At 32.0% G+C, this 17,639-nt stretch overlaps 2 protein-coding genes across 2 annotated transcripts; both read right to left on the bottom strand.

Moving 5' to 3' along the window:
- Positions 1–1,333: 1,333 nt before the first annotated feature.
- LOC139840339 (uncharacterized) lies at positions 1,334–5,657 on the bottom strand. The gene is made up of 8 exons (XM_071830606.1): positions 5,469–5,657; positions 4,517–4,572; positions 3,977–4,120; positions 3,184–3,257; positions 2,846–2,900; positions 2,707–2,769; positions 2,140–2,267; positions 1,334–1,701 (listed from the first exon to the last, which is right to left on the bottom strand). Exons 1-8 carry the CDS (start codon positions 5,512–5,514, stop codon positions 1,623–1,625), a joined length of 645 nt encoding a protein of 214 aa, XP_071686707.1. The 5' UTR covers positions 5,515–5,657; the 3' UTR covers positions 1,334–1,622.
- A 2,495-nt stretch (positions 5,658–8,152) lies between these two features.
- On the bottom strand, positions 8,153–10,122 carry LOC139840127 (L-type lectin-domain containing receptor kinase V.9-like). Its single transcript, XM_071830354.1, has one exon. It carries the CDS (start codon positions 9,988–9,990, stop codon positions 8,251–8,253), a length of 1,740 nt encoding a protein of 579 aa, XP_071686455.1. The 5' UTR covers positions 9,991–10,122; the 3' UTR covers positions 8,153–8,250.
- Between the last annotated feature and the right edge of the window lie 7,517 nt (positions 10,123–17,639).

The following is a 17,639-nucleotide window of genomic DNA, read 5'->3' as shown; positions in this document are numbered from 1 at the left end:
AACATACGTTGTAGAGACTAATCATTGATAACGCAAAAACAAAACGTAAAAATAAAACCTAAAAGGAAAGAAAAAAGAATACCCAGCAGTTAATGTTCGACTCCAGAAAGTTGAGATAATCTACAGATGTAGACATCGAACAACCCAACGGGTTCCACACGATTTGCTCGACATAATTTGTGTCTCCTAGCCGTTAGTTTAACAATAACAGTATTGGGCCTAAAAGTACTAACATTGCCATCCACAACATCAGTAGGCACATAACCATTTTTTTCCTTAGTCTACTTGCCATTCTACTATAACTTACGAACACAACATAACAAATGAAAAAAAACAAAATGCCAAAACAATTCAGTATGAATGATTTAAAAAATAAAATGGCATTTCAAATGTCTTGGTTTCTGTTTCTCAAAATAACGCATATGGGTCAATATAGTAGTGTATGAGCCAAACGGGTCATAAATTTCCATTTCTCAAAATTTACTTTCACTCCGGAAGTCAACGTTTGTAAATATATAACATACAATTACTACAATTACTGGTCAGAGGTTATTAAATCAACAGGTTGCTTGACTAAAACATGGTTGAAGGTAAAGTATTCATATTGATAAATACCTAAAATGCGAGCAACAAATACAATGAAGCTAATCACAAATAAACATATCAATTCAGTGCAAGTATTACAAGAAAAAAAAAAAACAATGAAAATGAAAACCTAACCTTTGAACCATAACGTCAAATCGAAGAAAGCAAGAATAGCGCGAAATCAAAATATAATAATGCATCATTCTTCATCCCAATCACTTCAAAAGACAAAATAATGAAGTTTAAACCCTAATATTTTATATGAATCACATTCAGCACAAACCCTGATTCGTTAGGTTTTTTTTGTCAATATCAAAAAGAGAGCGACAATTATGACGACATCATGTGATTGGCAAAAAAAGAAGTTGAAATCATCGAGTAGAATCGCCGGAGGCCGAATTTCTTAGATTAGTTGGACAGGCAGTATGGTTTTTGGGGATTTGATCGGAGTATCGATTTGATGCAGAAGATCGAATGATGGATTCGTAAGATTGAAGGATGGACAGGTTGTATGGTGTTGGTGATTTTTTTGAGAGAGGGAAAGAAGCCTGGATGAGGATATGGATGAGGATATGGATGAGGATACAGTGAGAATGAAAACAGGTGTAAGCTTCGGGTAAAATGACGGAAATATCCAACTGTTACTGTTCATTGGTGTGTGGGCTGATATGGAAATTATTAATATAATACAGTAATAAATAAATACTAATAATAAAATATAACAAGAAGTAAACCGGTCTTTATCATAATTTTCTTCAATTTTGTAATCTCAGGTAATACATTTTTTTGAAAAGCTAAATACTTTTATTAATCCACCTTCACAATTGAATACAACAACAATCCAACGTTCGCCAGAAGCAGAACCATACATTAAGCATAAGAAATACAACGGATTTAACACGATACATTGGCATACAAATAAAAAACTAAAAATGTTACAACTAAAGCTCCATCAAACCCCAACCAATGCAGGACCGAAAATCAGTAAAATCTATCTCAAAAATAACACTGATTTGAGGTAAAACAGATACACACTCTTATTGCAGTGCATATGACGAGAAGCAGAAACCTGATCTTCCTTCGTTGGTTGTTTTCAGCTCGAGCTTCTGAAACGGGCTATAATTTTGGGTCAAGAAAAAACACTTGGTTACTCAACATGCATTACTTGTAAAAACAAGGCATGCTACAAACTGGAAGTGGAAAATGAGTGGGCTAGGCCGGTTATGAAATATGTCAAATGGGTAAACTTTTGATCTGGGTAGGATTAGCGGATTAGGCTGCCTCAGAAGTCAGAACACTTCCTGTCCAAAAACTTTAAGCTATTCTTTTTATAAATGCTCAAATAGTGAGTCAAATATGATTACAACTTGGGGAGCTTTCAGCCCGTCGACCCATTTACCCATTTGACACATTTTAAACATAACCCAGGTTGACACATTTATAAGCAAATGGGTCGAAAATGCCACCTCTACAAGAAAATGACCTCTACTAGAAAATGACCGTAAAAGGAATGATTTGTAACAAATACAAAAATAAAAGAGAAAAGATAAATGCCTGCTATTTGGATCATAATAGTAGCCATTTATTGACCCATCCACACAAGAGAAGCAAACATAGTAAAAGCCTGCTATCGTCAACCCACAATCAGCCCCAACATTTACAAAGTATTGCTCTTTCCATCTCTACATCAAGCCACATACAAAAAGTAAGCCATCTAATAATAATTGGCTCGTTGTGAATGGATCGGTAATGGGTCAGAGTGTGTAACTTTTGTAAGGACTGAAAAAGTCATATTGTGTGGACGCAAAAACTGTTTGTCCGAAACATGTCATGTCGTGTGTACACAAAAACTGTTTCATCTAATATGAGTAGAAACTAATAAATTCTACCATAGTTGTATTTAAACTTTAGACAATTTTCAACTCATGTATCTGTTTGTTTGTATGAACAAAAAAATTTCACCCATTTAATACGTTGGAGATGGAGACATAATCCAAATCAACTCATTCATATGTAATTGGGTCAAAGTTGCCACCTCTATCCACAATAATTAAAGATGTCTAGATACATTGATCAAATGAAAAGTAGCAAGGTCTTGTAAAGGTAAATTAGTCATATTACCATAAATATATATTGATAGTTACTAAGGTCCAACGATTTTCCACCATCAACTTCCACTTGGCTCTGTCAAAAACAGAGTGTTAAGCACACAATAAAAAACTATGATAATATGTTTTTGTAACATATAATGAGGACTCACTAAAAGAGGCGAAAAAGATGGAAATTTTGTCCAGTGGTCTATGTCGACTTCTGACCTGTCACAGTTAAATAAGTGTTTAGCATAAATGAACTTTGAATAATTACAAATTTAGCAACTGTTCAGATTAAACAAAATATTTTGAATACTCTGTAAATATAAAGTATTTGTTTTAAACTTGCAACGAGAAACACTAATGTTGAATCTGGAAAGTAATCCATTTGACACTGAAAGCCAAAGTGGAACTCCTATTTCTCCCACTTTTTATATAACAAAAACATGTAGAAACTCGAAACAAAACTTTTCGTAGCCAAAGTTTCGAAGCAGAGAAGATAATTTACGTTGCTTTCCATTTGTTGGTGAAGAACGTATAATTCTTGGTATCAACAATTTCGCCCTCCCAAAAAGTAACCACCTGCAGTTTATCATTTTTGCTAAGTTACAAGAGTTCACAAAGAACAAATTAACAAAATGCATTGTGATAGTGTATGCACGACACAAGAACATTTCACAGAGAAAGCATGACTTTGTTTATACAGTATTCGAAGAGTTTATTAAGTTTTTAGAAACAGGAAAGATCCAAATTTGGAAAGTATTTACTATCGATATTAGTTTTGAACTTGTAACAATTGCTAAAAAAACTAATACTATTAGGTAACCAATTGAAACATTTTGCTTTCAGAAACCGTACTCTGAATGTGCTACGAGAAGGCTTCTTATACATGGTTAAGCATCCTTGATTTAAGATCCTAATCTAAGTAGGTATCTGGTAGTTTCATATACTCCTTTTATCCCCAAATAGATTAACATTCTACACAAAACATAACATCTAATCTCCTTGATTCATATAACCTAGTAATGTAATGCACGAATTACTAAACATTAGTTCATGCCATTGCTAGATATCAATAGACTGTATTGTTATACTAGTACTAGACATCAATAAAAACGAGTTAGAGATGACAACCGTGACTCATTTAACTAGACAAAGTTAAAAATTATTACACGAACAAATGCCAATGGGTGCAACAATATTCAAGTCTCCATTGTTATATCTATATTGTAACGCAAATAAGGTAAGAGACAGTGGACAAAAACAATATCCTAGTAATATATTAAAAATATGCTGCATACTGGTGTATCTGCCATAGGAACATTTAGTGCTTCCATGGTGCCACAGAGATATCCATGACTGAGGTCACAGCCTTGTATCCGTACGTTAACTCTCCATGCTTCATCTTTTTGGGGACTTGAAACATTCTGAGTTCCTGAAAATGCCTGAAGGTTTGTTCAAATGACGACAGTTACACGCAATGTTTCGAATAAGTTACAATATAACAATGACGACACCTCACATCTGTTATAACAAAGACACAAAAAAAAAAAACGGGCGAGGTTTTCTCTGTTCAAGTTACCAAGATGGGATAGTGTTATTACTCAGATGTATGCGGGTTAACCAAGTCATCCCGTGAGTGACCGTTTTCGATCCTTTCCCTGGCCACCCAAGATGTGCTTCTAGTGAGGTTTGAAAATGAGACCTCTTGTGACTTTGTGAGGATATCATAACCCTAACCACTAGGCTATTTTGTGATGATTAACAACAAAAGCCACAACTTACACATAAAAGCTGTTATCGATAGAGAGAAAAAAGGATGCAGCATATATAAAGATTACCTGTCCAACACTTAAAAGTGAACATTGTTGAAGACATGTTTGTCCAGGATTTGCACCTGACCAATAAAAAGAGAAAGTATCAAACTAGACTGCGTTCAATAAGAATTGGCATTCAAAGTAGAATTGAGCATGTGCCATGTTGAAATTAAATTTTTTGGAATAACTTTAAACTATTAGGACAGGAAAATGACCAAACGAGCACTAAAAGAGCCAATACTGTAGTGTTATATCAATAATATGATAACTTACAGAACTAAGGGTGTGTTTGTTTACCTTTTAATGAAATGGTTCAACGCTGAATGCTGAACCACTCAGCAGCATTCAGTGCGTTTGTTTCTGACATCTGAATGACAGATGATGCTGAATGGTTCAGATATTCAGTGATGAACCATTCATAAATGATATACTCTCTTAACCATTAAGCACATAAATTTTATGTAATATCCTCTTTAGATTATTTCAAAAACACTTATTAAATAACTATATTCTAGTTTTAATTCTATAAAGGTTAATAAGTAATTTTACATCATTAACATTGCTCATTAAAAATAATTATCAAACAGTTTATTGTCATTCAGAACCAAACTCATTCAGAAACTTTGAATCATTCAGATTATGAATCATTCAGCCCTTAACCATTCAGTTTTATCAAATGATACTTCCATATGTTCATTCAGATTACATCTCAATCTGTATGAGACCTTTTGCACTTGCTACTTCCATATTTCACACTTTTAATGATTATTTTTCTATCAGAATTATTCAGCCTTGAAGCCAAATTAACCATAGACATTAACCTAATTTGTACACTCTAATTTAACTTTTAGTTAATGGAATCAACCAAACAATAGACGTGATATATTGTAACATAAGTTCAAACGGATTAAAACCATATCAGCAATTTACAGTTGAAACTGTAACAAAAGTATTGAACGAATTTTGTGATGAATACCTGAGGAATTAGAAGGTGCTGGAGATTCTACAATTCTTACAGGCATATCTGCAGAGAATATATATAATTGAGCGATATAAGGCGACGATTCGAAAGATACGTATATATGTATTATCTATATCTATCTGTATCTGTATGTATATCATGTAAATGAATCAATGAAGGAGATGTAAGAAGATGTAAGAAACATTTACATCTCACAAAATCGAAAATTAGAAGTGAAATGCTTTCAGAAAGAAATATAAATTACAGCCCTTTGACTATGACTAATATTCTGTTAGACCCTTGTATTAATTTAATATTGATACTAAATTAAATTGAAAATAAAAATATGAAAATGTAAGGCCCAAAGGAAAATTACTTGAATTAGGTGAGGTCTAAAGCCCGATTATAGGTTTGGGTTATTAGACTATTCCTAACCCTGACTGTGACGTCAGAGTCGGATTGTGCATTTTTTTGTGAAAAAATGAGTTTTTGACTGTGACTGTATCAAATATTTGGAGGGTGAGGTGGTAAAATCTGATTGGAAATTGGGTGGGAAAAAAATAAATTAAATAATAAATATAAATTAAGAAAACATGTGATTGGTTGGTACCACATCTCACGCTCCCTCTCTCTTCCATCAAATATCCGATTGACGCCTCTTTGTGTCAAATTTTGACGCCCCGTTAATGGCGTCAGGGGCGTCAAAGGCCATTCCACCTCATTTGACGGCTTAAATTGACGCTGCGATGGGCTGAGTGTTAGCAGATGGGTCTCAACGACTCTCACATAAGTCATAATCAAATGTGTTCATTTAAGCCCTAAATTTTGGATTTAACACAATCTTAGAAATATTTTTCAGATATTTTTTCTTAATCGTTGATATAACCCGTCACTAAACTTTACTTGGAAAAGTACACAAAAAGGTAGTACTACATATTTTACCAATTTGAATTTTAAGTAATCTAACTTTATAACTTTATTTAATGCAAACGTATCAAACTTTCAGTTTGTAACTAAGCTAGAGACGTTTTTACTTGGAAATTTCACAAATGACAAATTATTACTGATTTCTTTTCTTTATATATCCACGTTATCGAATAGTTTTCATTCATCAATTTAAAAACTTATTGCGAGAGAAAAGAGAAATTTGAGTCGAAAGTGGTGATGAGGTTTTCATGATTTATTTCTCAGTAGGAATTTTTAAAACTTAATTGAGGAATATTAATATTTAATTTATATATAAAGTAAAAACTAGAGATAATCGTCACTTTCTATAATTTATATTAAAAAAATGGCTATAGATAGATTACGAATTGATAGCCTGATACCTAACCATAAAAGTAATAGCCTCGTGGTAAAGCCTTAAGACTTATTTACTTTCTGCTTAATAATCCTTAATTCATTAAGTAGAATTATTGTTTTTTTTGTCACATAATCTAGTATTTTTAAATTTTTTTTTTTTGAAAGGCAAGTAAGTTTTATTAAAAATAAAGAACACGAAACAAACTAGCAAGGAGCTAGACAAGACACGAGGCTATAAGCGACCGCACCAAAAAAACGAACAAACAACCAACAAACACGAAGCTATAGGAAACACACAATCACGAGGATATTAAAAGAACACGACACAACATCTAATTAGACTATGATTCCGAATCCGAAGACGCGCAGGAAGAGCAGCCTGAGCAGCAATCGATATCCTCTTCCGAGTCTTTCATCACGTTCTCGATAAGATATCTATCTTGCCATCGAAATTTATCCCGAAGCCGATTGCGTTTCATATTTCTCCTACCCCACACATGTTTAATAAAATGACTTTTAATCAAAGGATGAGCTTTTTTCCCCTTAACACGAAAACGAGCTACCGTGGTATATGTTAAACAAGGGGACACGTCATGTAAATCATCAAAATCTCTTCCGATTGGGCTAGGATCACCCGCATCACATTCGTCTGAACCCAGGCCCATCCCATTTGAGGCTTGTTTGACCATTTCAGAATCTTGGTCTGGCCCAATTGAGAGCTCCTCCTCATTAGCAAGTCCACCATCAGAAGGAGAAAAAGGGTTTGTTGGAACGTTACTTTCTTCATTGGGCTTCACTGTATTATTATTATTATTAAAATTGTTATTAATTTCCCCAACCCTTGACACATCTGCACTCGTGCTATCATTAATTTGAAAATTAATTTTTTTTATCACTTAATCTATTATTTAATCTGTTAATTAATTTGTTTTTACTTTTTAGGAGACATAAAATTAGAGATTCATACACAAACTGAAAACAAGATAGTATACCCTTTTGTGACCATATAGCTTCACCCGTGACAACTCCAGACTTCGCATAGTAAATGGTCACGTACACTCAATGATATTGGTCAGCTTGTAAATTGGGTCAAACACATTAATAAAAAAAAATCAACAATTATCAACTCAAACAATATCTACAGGAAACGCTATTGAAAGTCAAATATCTACATCACATATCATGCTTTGTACATTATACCTTCACTATCAACTATCAATCGGCCTAAACCATACCCCACCCCCGACCCACTATTTTGACACTTTTATGTTCTTTAATTATTGTAATGTACGTAATTACAGCCAACCAAATGAGTCACGAATATAACTTCACCTGTTTTCAGCAATTTTATATAACCATATATAACCATAGGACCCAATCAATGGCTAAAAAAGGTATGAAACAAATCAATAAATAATTACATTCTTTTTCTCCCAGTATACCATCATAGTTTAATGACCCGAGTTAACATTTACGGACACCTTTAAGTAAAGTATCAACGACCCGAGGAGACGAGCGATTCGGTGATCGCTGTATCATACTGTATTTGCGAGAAGTAAGGACTAGCCAGCCCGTCACCAGATCGACCCGAGTAATCGTCTCGTATCTCCAACACACTTTTGAAATCTTCGGGCAATGGCTCTTCCCCTTTAAGAAACTTCAAAACTTGTGACATACTTGGCCTCACTGATTGAGAACTATGCGAACAAAGCAACCCGACCTTTAAAAACAAACCCAACTCCTCGATAACGTAATCATCTCCAAGTTTTGGATCAACCATTTTCAACAACTCATCCTTAAACCAGCAATCCAACACTAATTCCAACAATATTGTCACTTCGTTCCGCCCTAGCACCTGAACGGGCCGTCGACCACAAACAACCTCCAAAACAAATGCTCCAAAAGCGAAAACATCGGTAGCGGTTGTTGCTTTCCCTTTTCTAGCTAACTCGGGTGCAATGTAGCCCAAAGTTCCCGCCAAATGGGTCGTATGAGCTTCCGACCCATTGTTCCCAAACCTCGCTAGCCCAAAATCGCCTAATTTGGCATTTAAATCTGCGTCTAGTAACACATTACTCGCTTTAATATCCCTATGGATTATTACCTCGACCCATCCCTCGTGTAAATAAGCTAAAGCTTCCGCAACATCTAGAATAATCTTAACCCTTTGTTTCCACGTTAAAATGACACACGATTTCGGATCAAACAACAAACTATCTAAGCTCAAATTTGGCATATAATCATACACAAGAAACAATTCATCTTGTCTTCTACAATACCCAAGGAGTCTAACCAAATTCGGGTGTCTTAACCGTCCAATTGTAGCAATCTCGGCCACAAATTCCTTCATTCCCTGACCCGATTCATGCCAAATCTTTTTCACTGCAACCTGAGTTCCTATATTAGGCAAAACCCCTTTATAAACCTGCCCAAAACCGCCTTTCCCTAACAACTCACTCTCTTTAAACCCTTTTGTTGCTGTGTACAAATCTTTATAAGTAAACCTATGTGGCCCATATTGTACCTCCCAACTTTCTAAAACTTCCGAAAACTTACGCTTTCTTCTTCGATACAAAACGAATGCCCAAATTGACACCCCCATTACAACTAGTCCACCTAAACACAACCCAATTGCCAAACCAAATTTTTTCTTTTTGTTTGATTCTTTCTTGATAGGTAAAGATGGAAGATTGGACAAATCAATATCTTGGGCTTCACCATTGATTCGAAAACTCCAAGCAACAACATAAAACGTTTGAACAAGAACACCAGTTGCAGAAGTAAACCCTACATACATTTCTTCTAATAAAAATGGGGATAAGTCCTTTTGTAAAGAAATCAAGGGTTTTAGGGGTTTTAACATACGTACAGGTACAATTGTTACATTCAAATGTTTTGTAACACCATCATAATCAACCCATGCCCTAATCTCTTGTGAGCTAGCTAAAGTTAAATTCTTAAACACACCATTTTGATCATAATAACCTGCCGTTGTTGCGAAAACCGATACGATACTATTGATATCCAGACCGATATGATTACTATCTATATCACCTAGCTCAATATTCTTAAACGAATCGAGTTCAATCGCGACTATATGGTTCGATGCATTTCCATCGTTTGTTCGATTAAACAGCCCTAGATGTTGAGAAGTAGATGCTTCAATTACTGATTTTGATGGCGTAATCGCAAACGTCATGCCGTGAAACGCGAATTTTGGATCTTTTGGTATCATTCCGAATACGAATTGGGTCGAAAATGAGAAGGCGTTGCCGGCCGGAGTTGAGTTTTTGAACCGGAACGGGTGCGCGTAGAAGGTGTGACCGACACCGGATTCTAAGAATTCGTTGGTTCTAATGATTCGACCGTCGGTTTGGACTTCTCGAGCGCCTTCGAGCTGCGAATCGTCTGAATTTGTGTAGACAAAATTGAACCCGTTATCATCTGCTGATGCTGCTACTGTTTCAGTTATTGAAATTGACTGAATCAGGAACAGTAGCAGGATGATTAGATAGGAGTGGAAGAAGATCATAGATGTGAATTGAAGTATTAAATTTGTAAATAGAAAGTTTTGAGGTGTTTAGGGTTAGATCGAAAGGTGGTTTAGGTACAGAAATGAAATCAAGGGATCGTTTGATTGAAACGAGATAAACGATGCAGTTTGAATGGTCAATTATACAAAGCAGACAAATTTGAGTTTTTAATTTTTAGTTGAAAAAACGAAAAAATATAAGTATATATATATATAAATAAATAAACAAAAGAATATCTCCTTTCTCCTTTATCTATTATTACAAAACTAAAAATACATAACTCCTTTTTAAAAAATCTTTGCTGGCAAAGAGTCCCTAGATGAAAATCTACCTTTTAATCTCAGCCCTTGAAAAAAAGGGTACGTACACCCGGGCTGAAAAACGTCACGCAAAAAAGGTAATTACAACACTACCCTGCGCGCTTCTTTTTTCAAACAACCGAATCAAAACCTTTCATGTTTAAAATTCAGCGATTGAATCCAACAAAAAACCGTTGCAGCTTTCAAAATCCTTATGTTCATGCTTATGTAACTTACACCTTCATGAAGAATTTTTCAATCAAGGTTTCGTTTGCCCTAATTATGATATACATAGCTGCGATTTTACAAACTATGTTAAATACAACAATTAGCGATTCAATCCATATCCAAACCGCTTCTATATGTTCCAATCAGCGATTCATAATTCTGATGATCATAATCCTGATATCCATATATGTGATTTTTTGCCCTATTTTCAAGGTTTGTTTTTTTTAATTAGCGGATTTATGTTCTGTTGTATTAAATCAAATTATGTTTGCCCTAATTTCAATTTCATACCCTAAGATATTTTGCCCTATTTTCGATATTCATACCTGGATGAACACCGAATCTCCAACGAAAATTTTGATCGTGATTCAATTTATGAGAACGATGGAGTTATCAGAAAACTAATTAGATTAAGGTAAGTATTTTTTTTATTTTTATTTTTGTTGAAATAGGGTTTTTATTTGGTTTTGAATTAATTCATCATATGCGCTGTATTCTTAAATTATTGATTGGTGAACTTACCTTGAAGCTAAAAGTTTTGAAATTTAGGTTTTATAACTTGGTTTAAGTATAGTATGGTTACTCAATTGTGAACACGGTGGTACTGATTTGATGATCCATTGTTAAATTATATTGACAGGGATTCATCTTTATAAGTTTGTTGAAGAAGTGCAAGCTCTCAAGTCTCAAGTTAAAGAGTTGAAACTATTATTTTTATTTTATTTAATTCTTATTACCCTTACTGTAGAATGAACATGCATTTTTATGCAACTCTGACAGGCTTCAATTCGATTGGATACCGAATTCATCTCCTCCGCGATATTTCCATCAACCATCTTATTAATAAGCTTCAGCTGGTGTGCTAATTTCTTCTCAGATAGTAAAAGTTGTTTATTATATGCTATTCTAAATGCTAAAATTCTAATATAGATTTCATCCGTTATAAATTACTCTGAACTTCCAATCTTACTTTGCGCATACTTGGTTTTGTGTGCTTATATTATATGATTGAGGATATTGATCATGCACCTAAATACATCACTGTAATGAAGCATACGATGTATGTTTCGATTTAAAAGTGATCAGATAACTCTACACATTGCTTTGCCTTACGAAAATAATGATAATCTCTTATGTAGACTTACTATAATTGTAGGATATAACTGTTTATATTCATATTCATTATGCTATAACTGTATGTTATAATGCTTACAGTGTATAAGTATATGATGTTCATATTCATTGAAAGATAATGAATGATATTCATAACCAATATGCTATAGCTGTATGTTATAATGATATAATTGTTATATGTTCATATTCAGATTACTAATTTGGTTCAATTTGCTTCTTTTAGGTACATGTTCATTCGGTGTTAGTTCATATTTGGTCATGTTGATTTTTGTTGGTACTTATCTGGATTTTCAATTATTTTCTTTCAAGATCAGGTACAAATTTCTAGGACTCTTCAAGTCTGTTGGGTGGTTGCGTTTCACAGTTGAGGTGTCAAAATGGGTAAGTCATACATGTTAGACGGTATTTATGAGCTGCATAGGATAAATATGTGTGTGCTATATATGTAACGTTGTTTTGTGTCACTCTTTAGGAAATGGGTTTTATCGCAGATTCTTCGACACGTGATGTGTCAAGACGTAACCTTTAAAATGTAGACAATATGCTCAATAATTAACACATAATACAGGAAACTAAACCCGATCATGCAGTAACTAGCAAGTAAATTGACCAGTTCGAACCACAGGGAGAAGTTTGTTTTAAGGACTTTTTAACGGTTAATTATTCTAAAGGGGGATTTGTGTTTGAAGTTGTATTTTTGTTTAACGAAACAGTAAATAAATATAATGAATAACAAGAATGAGAATATGGTGTTTACTTCTATGCTTGATAAATGACAGGGATTGTTCTTTTATAATTAAAACCGTTATGTAATAGTTACAATAGAGCAGTTTATATCAATTTCACAATATCTATAAACTCAAGAACTATGTTTAATCAACAGGATTCTTTCGTGGTTGAATTCACATAAAACCTACTTTACTAAGATCACTCTAAGTAAACTACATGATTGTATATCCTAGATATCATTCAATTAACATCCTATACTCACATATAGGTGGCTAAATCACTAGGTGTTTAAGTATAAGCTATATCTTTTGATAAACTCACATAAACCAAGTCATAACTTACATAATTGAACTAGGATACAAGGATGGTTACAACAATGGATCTTTTAAAAGAACATGGTGATTTAGATTGATTAACTAACTAGACCCAACCCGGTTAAACTTACGTAAAACCTAAATTACAACAATTACTTGAGGTAATTTCATGACTATGTTGCTTTGGGACTACTTCAATTACCGGTAATAACACATAACTAAATCACTTAAACTTATGTATCTTACCATCTAGATTACTAGTTGTATTGAAGCATAAATTGTTCACCGAGTTAACTCACATTAATTGGTTTACAATTTATGTAATTGAAGTGATGAACTAAACAATCATAATTATGGTTCTTGTAGTTGGACTAGATGATTTAATCAATTAAACATATATATAACTAGCATAGCATCAAAGTATAGAACAATCTCAAGCCATAAATCTTACATTGAAGCAAACACACAAGGCTTTTAGCCAAACATAATCATAATAGAACTAATGGAACAGTTAATACAAATTGAATTCATGTTTAAAAGATATAGAACGATAATACCGATTGCGATGAATAATCCTAGCTTAATCTTGATGTTGAAAGAATGGAGATTGACTTGTAGCCTTCCTTGAGCCTTGAAAAACGTATTGAAACTGAGGGAGAATGTAACAGTGAAGGTGTATGAAAGAATGAATCAAAGGCTCTCTTAAATAGGCTCAAAAGTTAGGTAAACTGGCCAGAAAAACGCTAGATACGCCGTATCTCCTAAGGATGCGCCGCATCCCTTTACAGTTTGTTTAATCCAGCTCATTTAGCACTCAGGAACTGTCGGCAGGCAAGGGATGCACCGCATCTCACACCAGATGCGCCGCATCTGGTCTTTTAAATGCATCTCATGGCCTTAAAACGTCGTATCTGAAACCTTCGGCAAAAATACGCATACAGATGCGCCTCATCCCTTTTGGGATGCGCCTCATCTGAGTCTGGAAGTGTATTTCTGGGCTGTTTTCGTTATCGAACTTCATTTTAAGCATTGTTTTCGCTGTTGGTCTTCATTTATTCAATCACAATGGACTTTTACAAATATACATGAATTACAATACATGCGTACAACAATTACATACAAATTGATATTAAATTGGATCGGAATACAGACAATAAACATGTATGATTTTGGCGTTATCAACACGCAAGAAAATGAATGAGGTGTGCTATCACAAGATTGTATGAAAGCTATTTTTGAGCCTTGAATATGAACAAAAGGTCACAAGAGATAATCCTTCTCTGAGAGCTTATTTTAAATGATCTCATCCTTTAACATGTCCAGCCAAAAAAGAAGGTGAGAAACCATTGCCAGATTATTATTTAACACGGTTATATACTTCTTGAAGCGACCCGTCCTAATCTATCCGGACGAAGTCCATATCGATTACAAATGATTCACAATAGTTGGTTACATCGCGAGGTACTTGACCTCTATATGTTACATTTTACAAACACTGCATTCGTTTTTAAAAGACAAACTTTCTTTACATCAAAAATTGACGACCTGCGTACCATTTCATAACATATTCAACTATAATTGACTTAATAATAATCTTGATGAACTCGACGACTTGAATGCAACGTCTTTTGAAATATGTCATGAATGACTCCAAGTAATATCTCTAATACGAGCAAATGCACAGCGGAAGATTTCTTTCATACCTGAGAATAAACATGCTTTCAAGTGTCAACCAAAAGGTTGGTGAGTTCATTAGTTTAACATAAATAATCATTTCCATCATTTTAATAGACCACAAGATTTTCAGTTCTCATAAATATACGTCCCATGCATAGAGACAAAAATAATCATTCATATGGATTGAACACCTGGTAACCGACATTAACTAAATACATATAAGAATATCCCCTATCATTCCGGGAAATCCTTCGGACATGATATAAAACAACATCGAAGTACTAAAGCATCCGGTACTTTGGATGGGGTTCGTCGGGCCCATAGATCTATCTTTAGGATTCGCGTCAATTAGGGTGTCTGTTCCCTAATTCTTAGATTACCAGACTTAATAAAAAGGGGCATATTCAATTTCGATAATTCAACCATATAATGTAGTTTCGATTACTTGTGTCTATTTCGTAAAACATTTATAAAAGCGCATGTATTCTCAGTCCCAAAAATATATAGTGCAAAAGCATTTAAAAAGGGAGTAATGAAAACTCACCTAATGTATTTTGTAGTAAATATACATATGACTAAATTGAACAACTGAACAATGCAGGGTTGGCCTCGAATTCACGAACCTATATCATTTGTATATATATATATATATTAAAACATATACTTGTAGTCGAACAAATATATATATTTATTAGTGATATCATCAAAATTTTATAGGTTTCATTATTTGTTTAAAATGTATTTATTTTATATATTTTAAGGATATTAATATAATTAAGTTATGTATGTTAAATATATTTTATATGAAGATCCTTTGTTTGTGAAAATGTTAATTAGGATAATATTAATTTTAGTAATAATAATGATATTTTATAATAGTAATGATAAAAGTGATAATAATAATGTTAATAAGAATAATGATATTACTAATGCTAATAATACTAAATTCATATTATTATTGGTAAAGATGATAATAGTTATAATACTTACTACTACTAGTAAAGGTATTTATGTCAATAATTATATTAATGATAATAATAATAATGATATGTAATAATAATAGTAATAATCATAATAATTATAACAATGATAATATTAATCATACTAGTGGTAAAATAATATAATTTATACTCTGAACGATAATATTAATATTAGTAATAGCATTAATAATACTAAAAATCTTATTTGTAATTATAATCATAAAAAATACGTATGTTAGTAATAATAATGGTATTGATAATTATAATACTTGTAATTATATCAATAATTAGTAATGATAATCATAATAATAATAATAATAATAATAATAATAATAATAATAATAATAATAATAATAATAATAATAATAATAATAATAATAATAATAATAATAATACATAGTGATATTATTTAGTAATAACAAAAATGATAATAATATTACTCCTATTATCTATATTAACTTAATCAATAACAATTTTTAATAATAATAACAATCATAATGACAATAATAATAATAATAATAATAATAATAATAATAATAATAATAATAATAATAATAATAATAATATTAATAATAATAATAATAATAATAATAATAATAATAATAATTATGAAAATGATAATAATAATAATTTGGTATTTAAAAACTACCTTAGAAGCCTTGTAAAAATAAATGCACCAAGTCTGGCTCGAACCCCCAACCTCCCGCTCACTCAACAAACACCTTAACCGTCCCTCTGTTTCACTCTTTCTGTTTAATATCTCAACTTAAATATACTTATCCTATCTTACTTCTTTTTCGTATTTCTTCTTCTTCACCATTTATAAATGAACCATAATCAAATCAAATCCATAACAGCGTAATATAAATTGGTTTAAGACTTTTAAACAAACTGAAATCAACCTATATGAATCTTGGAATTACTTGAAAACGTAAAAAAAATAAAAAGATTAAACTTGCTGCTTCTGCAGCCGCTGAACAAACAGAAAAAAAAAAAATTCACGATTCGATTTCTAGGACGTTTTAGGCAATATATATAACATGAAAAAGGTTTTATATCAATCATAAAAACTTTCTAAATCATTAATTGGACTTGTAATTCAACAGATAACTCTAATTTCATCGATGAACAATGTTTGACTTTTTGAAAAATAAAGTTTGACTTGCAAATTCACAATCGATAAAAGAAATTGGATCATGATACTTTACAGATAGTTTATACAAACAATTCCTAATAGAACTGCATTTTTATTTTTTGAAATTGTTTTCGAAATCGAGCAATTTGAAAAATTAAACAAGAACAGGTACGTTACCAGTGTTCTTCTCTAACTCTAATTTAATTTGATTACTTTGAGGACTGTAAAGGGTTTCTGTAAATTGTTAATTGATGGTGTAATAGCGTATGGTATTAATCATTGACTGAATGAATTTATATATAATCGAATTTGATAGCTTTATCTATAAAAAAATATATATATATATAAAAAAAAAATAAAAGCTGATTGTGAAATCAAACTGATTTTGTATCCATTATACTGGTTGATTTCGACTTGTAATCAAATCAAGGACAGGAACAAAATTAGCTATAGATTGATAGTTACAGATAACAAAATTGTACGATGCCTAAGTTTATATAATTTATGTATTCAATATTAATAAATAAATAAATATATTAGTAATAATAATTATTATTATATTAATAATAATTATAAATAATGATAATATTAATCATAAAATGATAATAATAATAGATTGGATTATTTCCTAATAAATGTAACTAATGATATTAATAATAATAATATTGATAATAATGATGATAAATAAAATGATAATTATAAGATCATTAATGTTAATAAATTGCATTATTTTCTAATAATAATTATAATAATGATAATAAATATGATAATAACAATAATAATGATTTTTATATTATAATATTAACATAACAGATTATATGTATCAAAATTCATATCTATATATGTTATATATAA

This window comes from Rutidosis leptorrhynchoides, chromosome 4 (genome assembly GCF_046630445.1).
Source record: "Rutidosis leptorrhynchoides isolate AG116_Rl617_1_P2 chromosome 4, CSIRO_AGI_Rlap_v1, whole genome shotgun sequence".
NCBI lineage: Eukaryota > Viridiplantae > Streptophyta > Magnoliopsida > Asterales > Asteraceae > Rutidosis > Rutidosis leptorrhynchoides.
This window is presented reverse-complemented; position numbering and strand designations above follow the sequence as displayed.